The 12,252-nt window shown below is 42.9% G+C and overlaps 1 protein-coding gene across 8 annotated transcripts in view; it reads left to right on the top strand.

Annotated features, from left to right (window-relative positions):
- LOC143294753 (dynein light chain Tctex-type protein 2B-like) overlaps positions 1-10,120 on the top strand; it is a 52,478-nt gene extending 42,358 nt beyond the window's left edge. For all 8 annotated transcript variants that reach the window (XM_076606218.1, XM_076606223.1, XM_076606221.1 and 5 more), the window contains 2 exons: positions 2,604-2,980; positions 7,238-10,120. In XM_076606218.1, the coding sequence (XP_076462333.1) occupies positions 2,793-2,980; positions 7,238-7,652 (603 nt within the window). In that variant the 5' untranslated portion in view covers positions 2,604-2,792 and the 3' untranslated portion in view covers positions 7,653-10,120. The remainder of the gene's footprint in view (positions 1-2,603; positions 2,981-7,237) is intronic.
- The last annotated feature ends 2,132 nt before the right edge of the window (positions 10,121-12,252 follow it).

The raw sequence follows: 12,252 nt of genomic DNA, 5'->3' as shown, positions 1-12,252 counted from the left end.
ACATATCCACACGGTACCTCCCCCTTCCCTCCACAGACCCCCACTGGCACCAGTCCCGTCTCTCTCTCTCTGTCTCTCTCTTTCTCTCTCTCTCTCTGTCTCTCTCTTTCTCTCTCTCTATCTCTCTCTGACATATCCACACGGTACCTCCCCCTTCCCCCCACAGACCCCCCACTGGCACCAGCCCCCCCCCCCTTTCTCTTTCTCTTTGTCTGTCTCTCTCTGACATTTCCACGTGGTACTCCTCGCTTCCCCCCACAGCCCCCACACTGGCACCAGCCCCTCTCCCCCCCCCCCCCCCCCCCCACCTCTCTCTCTTTCTCTCTGTGACATTTCCACAAGGTACCTTCCCCTTCCTTCCACAGCCCCCCACTGGCACCAGTCCCCTCCCCCCCCCCTTTCTCTCTCTCTATTTCTCTCTCTGTGACATTTCCACGCGGTACCTTCCCCTTCCTTCCACGGCCCCACACTGGCACCAGCTCCCCCCCCCTCTCTCTCTCTCCCACCTCTCTCTCTGTGCATGCAAAAAGAAAGACAAGTGACTGATGAGATGTGTGCACATTGTGGGTACCGGCGCGTATAAGTGCATTTTTAAAAAACCCCCAAAGACTTAGGACACAAATAGAAAAAGAGAGAGAGAGAGGGGGTTATAATAACGCTGAATTAACTGATAAAACTTTTTGAAAATACGTAATGAATTATGTCAGAAAGGTAAGCATACTGGTAAGACGTTCGTACGGTATACTTGTGCATAAGCTCGGACACATAGGAGAAAGACGCGTGGAAGGTTGTAAGAAAGTGGGGGTGGGCATATAACTATTAGAGTTCAAAGTGAAACCTGAGCTGTCTCCGCAGACTCCTCCTCAACAGGTGGCAGGACAAAGTCCCCGACACGGACACTGGCCTCTGCAGCGTCTACACCCTCCTGCAGAACGTCCAAGCCAGCTGAAGCCAGGTGCATCACCGAGGTGCAACCAAAAGTGCTCAGTGCGCAAGGCCTGAGCAGCATCCACTGCCACGACAGCACACCCTCACTTGTGTCCCTCATGTGGGCGAGCCTTCAGGGCCTGGATTGGCCTCATGAGTCACCACCAGATGCACAGCCACCAATCATCCATCCGAGTTTTGAAGCCATGGTCATCTTCGATTCGAAAGACGAACATCATAGTTTAAAGGGTGAAATTGACAATGAAAAGTGAAAAGAAGTTATTCCGGAACTTGTTATTTTTGTTGTTGTTGCTATTGCTTTGTCTGCCCTTGGCTAGCTGAAAGAGATGAATTAAACAAATGTTGGGAAGGAGTATAAAAAAAGAAGATAAATATATGTTATCTTCGTTCTTTTATATATATATATATGTATCTATATATATCTCTCTATATATATATATATATATATATATATATATATATACATACAGAGAGAGAGAGAGAGAGAATTAAAAAAAAACATCAGAGTTTAAAGTGTAACTTTTCGCAGAGAAATCTCAGTGCAATTCAAAATAGTTGATAACGTTTAGTTACTGAAAGTCGCCATTCAGTTGTTTGGTTCCATGAAGTAACGATTTCCTTTCAGAGAATGCTGACTATTCGTGTCACCACACACCAGTTAATGATGTGTTACGTTGTCTCAAAGAGCTTGACCTTTTGCAGTTTAATCAAGACATCAGCGTCAAGTTCTGCGCTTTGTGTATGGATGAACAGAAAAACTATTTCATTCTCTCACTCACCTCGTCCTTGTGGCCACCCCCTCTGACTATCTGAACATTATTTTCATGTATTCTGAGAACTTAAGTGTTTAAATGGTAGTCTTTAAGATGGCAGTGAATTCGAATTGAAAGGAACAAAAAATTACATCGATACGCGTATCATCGTTTGTGTTCGCGTCAAACGCATGTTGAAGGGAAGTAAGTTTGCATTGTATGTAATGGTTTATTATACGTGGGTTACTTCCCCTTATGCACAACCTGCCCAATGACTGGATTTTTTTTTTTTAACCTTTTTTTTTTTTTTAAATCACCCAAGATTGTAATCCTGTTAGTTTCATAATCATAAATATGCGTGCATGCGCACGTATCACGATGTTTATGCCGTAATGGGTGGTTGATTACATAATATCCGCGCACCCACACACGTTACCGCCTTCCGAACAGTACGGGATATTTGTCAGCATGTGTGTGTGTGTGTATGTGTGCATGTGTGTAGATTTTTTTTCTGTACAGTTTTCGCTCAGTGGGAGGATCTGCAGAGGATTGCGAAATATTGAATTTGTTTTATAAAGGAAAAGTACATGCTGCCCATTGTTTATTACTTGGAGGGAAAATATCTTCTTTTTTTTTTTATAGGGGGTGGAGGAGCAATGTGTACGGGTAGTTATATGGAAGGCAAGTTACAAGTCAAGGTGTGCGGATGTGTATGTCAGTGTGTATGTCAGTTCGTAGGTATTTTATGTACAGTTGCATGCGTGTGTTTTCCTCCTTGTGTGCGTGTGTGTGTGTTGTTGTAGATGTTCTTTTGTGGTGGGGGGAGATTGGTTTTTTGGTTTTGTTTGTTTTTTGTTTTTTTTAATCTTCGATATGATCACCATGAATCAATCCTGTGTGCAGACAAACGCGTTCATCGCATCACGCACACGCACACCTCCCCTCACATCACTTGACAAGACAAGACCACCCCATACTTAACCACCAACCACCTCACCACCCCTTTACTGTAGTCCACGTGTCCCTCCTCCTACCCTCCTAACTACCCAACCCAACCAATCCATCCACCCATCCACCCACCCACCCACCCACATGGCGACAGACGCTCAAGACGGGCCGCCGCGCGGGCGTGAGTCGGTGGTGATGTCCCGCAAACGGCGCCCCTCCAACGTCAGCAACCAGCCGGACACATCGGGCCCCATGATCCGCCGTATGTCCCGCCTGGAGGCCCGGCCCAGCATCCAGTACGGGCCCTCCCGGCGGATGTCCTACGCCTCCAGGTGGGTTCCAGAATGATGAATGAATGATATGGATATTTATACAGCGCCTATCCTCAGTCAGAGACCAAGCTCGAAGCGTTTTACAAACACAGTCATTTGCACAAGAGGCAGCCATACACCGTTTTCGGGGGTGTGCATGCTGGGTATGTTCTTGTTTTTTCCATAACCCACCGAACGCTGACATGGATTACAGGATCTGTAATGTGCGTATTTCATCTTCTGCTTGCGTATACACACGAAGGTGGTTCAGGCACAAGCAGGTCTGCGCATACCTTGACCTGGGAGATCGGAAAAAATCTCCACCCTGTCCCCACCAGGCGCCGTACCGAGATTCGAACCCGGGGCCCTCAGACTGAAAGTCCAACGCTTTAACCACTCGGCTATTGCGCCCGTCAGAAGAAGGCTATACGATATGCACGTGCAGGGTTGCTATGGACACGTGTGTATATGTGTTATACGTGTCGGTAGGAAGGTCGCATACAGGACCAACATCGCGTCTCCACCATACACCACCCTTCACGGAGAAAGACCATAGCCATGAACAACTTGACCTTAGTTAGGGGCACATTGCCAGTAGGTCGTTAAACTCACCACTGCAAGGTGGCAAAATGGGTAAGACACTCATTTGCCAATACAGTGTCCGTCAGGGTCTGGTTTCGAATCCCGCTCTCGCCCTTTCTCCCAAGTTTGACTGGAAAATCAAAAAGCGTCTAGTTGTTCGGATGAGATGATAAACCGAGGTCCCGTGTGCAGCACGCATTTGGCGCACTGAAATATAACTCATAGCAACAACAGTGTTGTCCCCTGACAAAATTTTGCAGAAGAAATTCACTCTGATGGGTACCCAGATATATGTGCATGCACTCAAGGCCTGACAATACACGTTGGGTAGAAGAAATTCACTCTGATGGGTACCCAGATATATGTGCATGCACTCATGCACTCAAGGCCTGATTATACACGTTGGGTAGAAGAAATTCACTCTGATGGGTACCCATATATATGTGCATGCACTCAAGGCCTGACTATACACGTTGGGTTATGCTGCTGGTCAGGCAACTGCCTAGCAGATGTGGTGTAGCATATATGGATTTGTCCGAACGCAGTGACGCCTCCTTGAGAAACTGAAACCCGTTGGTAATAATAATAATAATAATGTACATTTATATAGCGCCCTTTCTCACTAAGAGCTCAGGGCACTTTACATGAAAGAAATATATTACAAGTAACATAAATTATAATTCAAGGCCACTCTTTCTCAAAACCCCCTCCCCCCCACTCACACTCTCCCTTTCCCATTCTACATACATCCAAAGTGAGCTGACATGGGTGGTGTTGGAGAAAAGGAAGATAGGTTTTAAAAAGATCAGTCTTTAGTGATGAGCGAAAAGCAGAAATAGAATCAGATGCACGGATATGATGAGGAAGGTTTTTCCAAATGTGAGGAGCAGCAAAGAAGAAAGAACGTTCACCATAGGTTCTTATATTGACATGAGGAAGTTTCAAAAGGTAACAATCAGAAAAAGAGCGGAGATTTATTGTGGGAGTGTAAACACTGATAAGGTCAAAAAGATAAGTAGGTCCTACGGAGTGGAAAGCAGAATAGCAGAGACACGTAACTTTGTATTTAATTCTCGCTTCAATGGGAGCCAATGTAGAGTGCGGAGGTGAGGAGAAATGTGATCAGTACGTGGGACTCTGAGAGTCAGATGGGCAGCATTGTTTTGAAGTTTTTGAATTCTCTGAAGAATATTATGTGGACAGCCTATGAGAAGAGAATTACAGTAGTCAATTCGTGACAGCACAAAAGCAGAAATAAGAGTTTTAGTAGTTTCAACAGAAAGGTACTGACGGATAGAGTTGATGCAACGAAGTTCACAATTGACTATGCATATCAGATTTACTACCTGAGCATGCATGCTGAGGTTTTAGTCAAAAATGACTCCAAGGTTCCTTGCTGATTTAGAAAACTGAACTGTGGCATCACCAACCACAATTGAGGCAGGAAAAGAAGTATATGTGGACATTCTTGTAGAGGAAATAATCATAGCTTCAATTTTGTCATTATTCAACTTTAGTTTGTTGAATGTCATCCAGGATTTAACATCGAGAATACAATCCTGCACTGACAGAATCAGACTGTGTACTTGGTTTTGTTCTGCAGACTTTTGTAGCTGAGTATCATCAGCTAAAGAGTGGTGAAGAACAGAATGGCCAGAAATGACATCAGAAAAAGGAGCAGTGTACAGAACGAACAGAACGGGGCCAGGACAGAGCCTTGTGGCACACCATAAGAGATCAGGGCTGGATCAGACTTAATGTAATAAACAGAGACAATCTGAAAGCGGTTGGATAGGTATGAAAAAAAACAGAGACAATCTGGAAGCGGCTGGATAGGTATGAAGAAAACCAACTCAGAAATGTTGAGTAAATCCAAAAAACTTGTTCACGTCTGGAAAGGAGTATACTGTGGTCTGTTGTGTCAAACGCAGCAGACAGATCGAATCAGTCACGTGTCAAATACCTGCCAAGACGTCATCATGACGCACAGACATAACAGAATGAAATATCAATACGTTATTCTAAAACCTGCAAAGACGTCATCACGACGCACAGACATGACAATGAAATATCAATACGTTATTCTGAAACCTGCCAAGACGTCATCATAACGCACAGACATGATAGAATGAAATATCAATACGTTATTCTGAAACCTGCCAAGACGTCATCATGACGCACAGACATGATAGAATGAAATATCAATACGTTATTCTAAAACCTGCCAAGACGTCATCATGACGCACAGACATAACAGAATGAAATATCAATACGTTATTCTAAAACTTGCCAAGACGTCATCCTGACGCACAGACATGATAGAATGAAACAATACGTTAATCTAAAACCTGCCAAGACGTCATCATGACGCACAGACATGACAGAATGAAACATCAATACGTTAATCTAAAACCTGCCAAGACGTCATCATGACGCACAGACATGACAGAATGAAACATCAATACGTTATTCTAAAACCTGCAAAGAGGTCATCATGACGCACAGACATGATAGAATGAAATATCAACACGTTATTCTATAACCTGCCAAGAGGTGATAATGATGCACCAGACATGACAAAATGAAATATCAACACGTTATTCTAAAACCTGCCAAGAGGTCATCATGACGCACAGACATGATAGAATGAAATATCAACACGTTATTCTATAACCTGCCAAGAGGTGATAATGATGCACCAGACATGACAAAATGAAATATCAACACGTTATTCTAAAACCTGCCAAGAGGTCATCATGACGCACAGACATGATAGAATGAAATATCAACACTTTATTCTATAACCTGCCAAGAAGTCATAATGATTCACCAGACATGATAGAATGAAATATCAACACGTTATTCTATAACCTGCCAAGAAGTCTTAATGATGCACCAGACACGATAAACTAAATACAGATTTGTGCATTGTTGGTGGTTGTGGTCAGAAGTGGTCAGCAACGAAAGCACTTCCCCAGTGACCATAAAAGTCTGTGAGACCTTTGATGTCCTATGCCGGGCACTATACACTGTGAATATGAAATCGCTTCTGTGATGGCCACAGAAGTTAAGGGACCTTTGATTTCTTGTTTTCACCGTCTGAGGGCTGCAGTCCCCACATCCACTCGTAGAGTATGTACAAGTGGGCTTTTACGTGTATGGCCGTTTGTTTGTTGTTGTTTTTTACCCCGCCATGTGGACAGTTTCTTTCCGTTTTCGGTGGTGTGCATGCTGAGTGTACTTGTTTCCATAATTCACACATCGAATGCTGACTGGATAACAGGATCTTTAACGTGTGTGTTTAATCGCCTGCATGCGCATTCACATGTAAGGGGTTCGGGCACTTTGTGGTCCAGCATTACATACGTTGACCTGGGAGATAGGGAAAAAAATCATCCATAATCCACCAGGTGCGCCGAAACTTGGGGATCGAACCCACAGATCTAAAAATAGAATATAGATCAGTGGGTCGAACCCCAAGAAACTCGGGCGAGAATCCGGCGTTCTAATGATACACCATCCAGAGACCCAGGCTTTGATATCAACACAGCAGACAGAGCTGAGGGAGTCTGGTGAACAGTTCTGTGCGGCGCCCCGGTGTATCTCCATAGAGGGGGGAGAAGAAGAAGAAGAAGACACCATTCGGCCACCGCACCCGTCACCTTAACTGTAGCATGCTGTGTGGTGGTGTTGCAGGTCGTCCATCTCGGGCCACAGCTGGATCATGGGCCCCATGAAGAACCAGCAGAAGCTGGCCAACACCTACCGCATGGGGCCCAACGCAGAGGAGAAGTTCAACGCGGCCAAGGCCTCCAAGCAGATGCAGAGCACGCTGTCCGCCTTCCTGGAGAGCGAGAAGTACGACAAGACGCTGAGTGTCAGCCTGTCCAAGAACCTGGCTGAGGTGATCAAAGATCACATGAAGGATATGGGCTTCTCGCACCGCTACAAGTATGTATGCATGGTGACCATGGGCGAGCTGAAGGAGCAGGGCATGACCGTGTGTTCCCGCTGCGTCTGGAACACCGACACCGACAACATGGCCTCCGCCACCTTCACCAAGGGTGACCTTTTCGCCGTGGCCACGCTCTACGCTCTCTACTTTGAATAGCGGGACAGACTGCACGTAACGAATAACAAACACACGGTGGCCTGTTATGTGGGGTCCTCTCATTTCCTGAGGGGAACGCTTATGTATTGCTGGAGCTGTACGTTTTGTTGTACGCTGACAATGCACTGACTGTTGTTGAAATTTCCAAAGTTTTAACGTGTATATCAATAGTGAGCGCGACTGTTTTCTTCGGGAAAAAATGTAACGGTAATTTGTCGAAGTTGTGCCGCCGAGAGTTACACTAAGATCAGTGCACAGGACTGGCGCCAGTTGTTGGTTTTTTTTATAGTCAGAGCGAGCGATCCTTGTTGACAGCGACTGATCCAACGGTGGTTCCCATGTTGTGTGTTGATGTTTTAGGCGTCTTCAACGATTCGGTGTATCCAACGGGTTGTAGGGGCACATTTCCAAGTTAGCGAACCCAGCCACTGCTACAATAGACAAAGTCAAGAAAACTTACAAAGAAAATGTTTGGTATCATATACTGCCCCATGTTTAGAATGATGCAAACTGGGCCTATCGCTTTGCTGTGTTGGCCAATTTTCACGGCTAATATTTAGTAAGTTTAGACTTCAAGAACATATACCATGAAGTGAATTTTTCATAGGACCAGTCAGCTTTGTTCGGAACGTTTTCTATATTCTGAACTATTATAATGGCGGTCAATTCTACTAAAAGACGGAAACAAATAAAGTTCTTTTGAAATTTAACAAATCTCGTTGATCACTACAACTGGCAGTGACGAGCCCATTTGAAGTATAGAAATAAACATGACAGCAGCGCTGAAGACGTTGAAGACCTGCTACACTGATCCAGTCACCCGATAGATTTTTTTTTAATTATTATATGATGTTGCGGCTGCACAAATACAAATCATAGCTCTTTGAACGCAAAAGAAAATTATTTTTAGTTCCAAATACCCATGCTGATCTGGATTCTAACCATCCAAGAAATGGCGATTAGCAACAGTCAAGGGATATTGTTCAGATCAAAATGAGATTGATGATTTGATATGTAACGAATCCATATATATCAATGTATTTGCGCAAATTGATACTTATCACTGCGTGATTGTGGTTTTTTTCATATCAGTCTGTCACATTATTCCATTTTTATAATCAACTTTGTGATATGCATACAATACTGCAACTGTCTGTTGTTTGGTGTGATCATTTATTGAATCCGTCCTTTTTTTTCTTTTTCTTTTTTTTTCTTTTTTTTTTTGCATGACCAGTGAAATGTAACCAAAGTAGCAGCACATACATTAAAGCTCTTCGTCTCTACAAGCAATGGCCCGTTCCTCAGTTATATTGCATTCTTTATTTTTTCACAGCATATTTCACTCTGTGAAAACCTGGCTGCTTTTCCCAGGGAGGGCACGTTGCCACAATGCAACACCTTTTTTTTGTTTTGCAGATGTATTTATTTTACTATATTCAAAGCGTATTTTTCTACAGATTTTTTTTTACCAGTGACAACCCTTTCGTTTCCGTGGGTTCTTTTTGCGTCCGCCAAGTGCATGCTGTACACAGGACCTGACTTTATCGTCTCATCTGAAAGACTAGCTCCCACACCACCACTCAAGGTCAATGGAGGGGTGAGGAGTAAAAAAAAGGATCCCAATCCTTATATTAGACTTGAACTCATGAACACTGATTACCACTAAAGCACCACTCCTCCCTACCACCCTACCCACACCACATAGTACACACCACCCTACCACCCTACCCACACCACATAGTACACACCTTTTGTGTTGCTTCACTCCTGCCCACACGTTCAGTGGACCGATGCACAATGACAAACTATCATCATTGTCACTGCTGCTACGTGTCAGTGCCAGAGTCCGTACAGCTGTGTGTTTTGAATAATCATTGATATTTTGTTCCAAGCGTGTAGTAGACCTATGCACGATTACAAACTGTTATTTTTGTCACTACTATAATATGTCAGTGCCTGAATCCATTCAACTGTGTTGCCTGGGTCATGAATGATCATTGATACTTGCGTTCCACGCGTTCAGTAGACGTGTGCACAATGACAAACTGTTACTATAGTCACCACTACTTGGGTCATGAATGATCATTGATACTTGGGTTCCACGCGTTCAGTAGACGTGTGTACGATGACAAACTGTTACTATAGTCACCACTACTAATTGTCCGTGCCTGAGTCCGTGCAGCTGTGTTTCCTGTGTCGTGATGATTGATCATTAATAAATGAATGCTTATTCTTCCACTCCAGCCATTCCGGTGCAGAATTATCAGCGTCTGCACGCTGCATGAATCACACACGCATTGGCATGCACACGCGAGCACACATACACGCGCTTGCGCTTACACATACTGCATGCGCACTCAGGAATTCAAACGCACACGCGCACAAACCTACGCCCTCACATACACTCGCACACACAGGCATACACATGCACAACACACACACACACACACACACACACACACACACACTTGCACACATTGCCTGTGTATTAATTATAGCAACATTGAAATTCATGTTCATAATTATGGAGAACCTGGAGAAGATCCCACGTCCAGGCATCGTCTTGAATGTGATTATATAATAAAGTCCTGTTTTATTGCACAATCATTCGCCGTGCATGAATAAAATAGTATGCATACACGCACTGTGATAAACTTATAAAGCCTTCATGTACATGAGTACATACACATATACATATGCATGCATATGTGTTCGCACACGCACACACACAAGTAACGTGTGCTTAAAATAGTTATGCACACAGCTATAGATAAAACGTTTCTTGTCTTTCTTACACACCTATTTGAACTACGCGTCATGTAAATAAACGATGACATGTACAGAAAACGAATTTTTGTATGTCTGACTGAATGTCTCTCTCTCTGTCTCTCTCTCTCTCTCCCTCTGTGCATGTGTGTGTGTGTGTGTGCGTGCGCGCGCGTGTGGGTGGGTGCCGTATGTGCGCGCGCGTGTTTTTGTTTTTGTTTTTCTTTTTTTGTTCTATATATCTTACCATGCTTAAGACGTTATGTGGTGTATAGTGTGGACCCTGTTCAGGGCGAGGACTTGAGTAAAATAGCACGCCACTGCTTATCCATGATCCTCGAAAAAAAAAAGTGTTTCTCTCTCCCTCCCCCCCCCCCTCTCTCTCTTCCTCGCTCTGCACCACTGCAATACCTTACTGAACTTTTCCACATTAGTCCATTAATATGAGTGAAAAAATCGGCTTGTGTACAAGGAAATTCCTCTCTAAGGTTTTTGACTCACTTGTGTAAACAAAGTGAGTCCATGTTTTAACCCGGTGTTCGGTTGTCTGTGTGTGTGTCTGTGTGTCCGTGGTAAACTTTAACATTGCCATTTTCTCTGCAAATACTTTGTCAGTTGACAGCAAATTTGACAGAAAAATAGGAAAAATTCAGTTCTTTCCAGTTATCTTGTAGCAATATTGCACCTCTGAGATGGGCACACACACACAAAAAATTTAAAAAGAAGCCAGATTATATGCAAACTGAATTTACTGTTATATATATATATATATATATTTTTTATTCTCTCAACTTGGCACTTTGATCTGATATTCTGACACAACAAGAGCAGTCATTTTTATCATTTTTTGTTCAAACAGGAACTTCTTTTGCTACGCATGGAAGTTATATTTCTGGTGCCTGTCTTTGGTGCAGATAGTAAAATAGGGAAATTAATCTGTAATTAACAGGAACTTCTTTTGCTACGCATGGAAGTTATATTTCTGGTGCATGTCTGTAGTGCAGATTGTAAAAAAGGGAAATTAATCTGTAATTAATGCTAGGGGGGTTAATCTGCTTTAAACTGATCTTTCTCATCTTAAACATTACATTTTGAAATTATACACAATTATACTGTCAGTGTACAGGGCTTTCACTATGTTCATTCGCCCAAGTGGTGTTTTTCGGAAAATACTAAAAATCAATACTACGAGTGGACTTTATAGATCTATTGGTTGAGCCCTGAAGGTCATGGGCAAAAATCAGTTGCGTACACATATTTATACATATTCAAACCGCGTGCTCATATTCTTCGATCGCGAACGCGAAGGACGCCATTTTGTTTCAAGTTGTTGACCTGCCCGTTCAATATTCAATCGACAATAAACGTTTTCAGTTTCAGTTTCAGTAGATCAAGGAGGCGTCACTGCGTTCGGACAAATCCATATACGCTACACCACATCTGCCAAGCAGATGCCTGACCAGCAGCGTAACCCAACCCGCTTAGTCAGGCCTTGAGAAAAAAATAAAAATAAAATAAAATAAAATAAAATAAAAGAATACAAATAAAAATAAAATAAAATAAATAAATAAATAAATAATAGATAAATACATAAAAAAGAACTACTACTACTAATAATAATATTTATAAGGTGCAAAAACTTGATGAAGTCAACTATAAGCGTAGAAAAAAAATAAAACAAAATAAATAAATAAAAGAGAGAAAATAAATAAATAAAGACAACAATGATGATAAATAAGCAAATAAATGTAAAACATGCAGACACACATTCACACATACACACACATATGCATAACAGATATGCACCAAACATGCAGTTTCACAGATATGAAAG

The sequence above is a fragment of the Babylonia areolata genome, chromosome 20 (genome assembly GCF_041734735.1).
Source record: "Babylonia areolata isolate BAREFJ2019XMU chromosome 20, ASM4173473v1, whole genome shotgun sequence".
Taxonomy (NCBI): Eukaryota; Metazoa; Mollusca; class Gastropoda; order Neogastropoda; family Buccinidae; genus Babylonia; species Babylonia areolata.
Note: the sequence above shows the minus strand (reverse complement) of the source record. Positions and strands in the feature narration are given on the sequence as shown.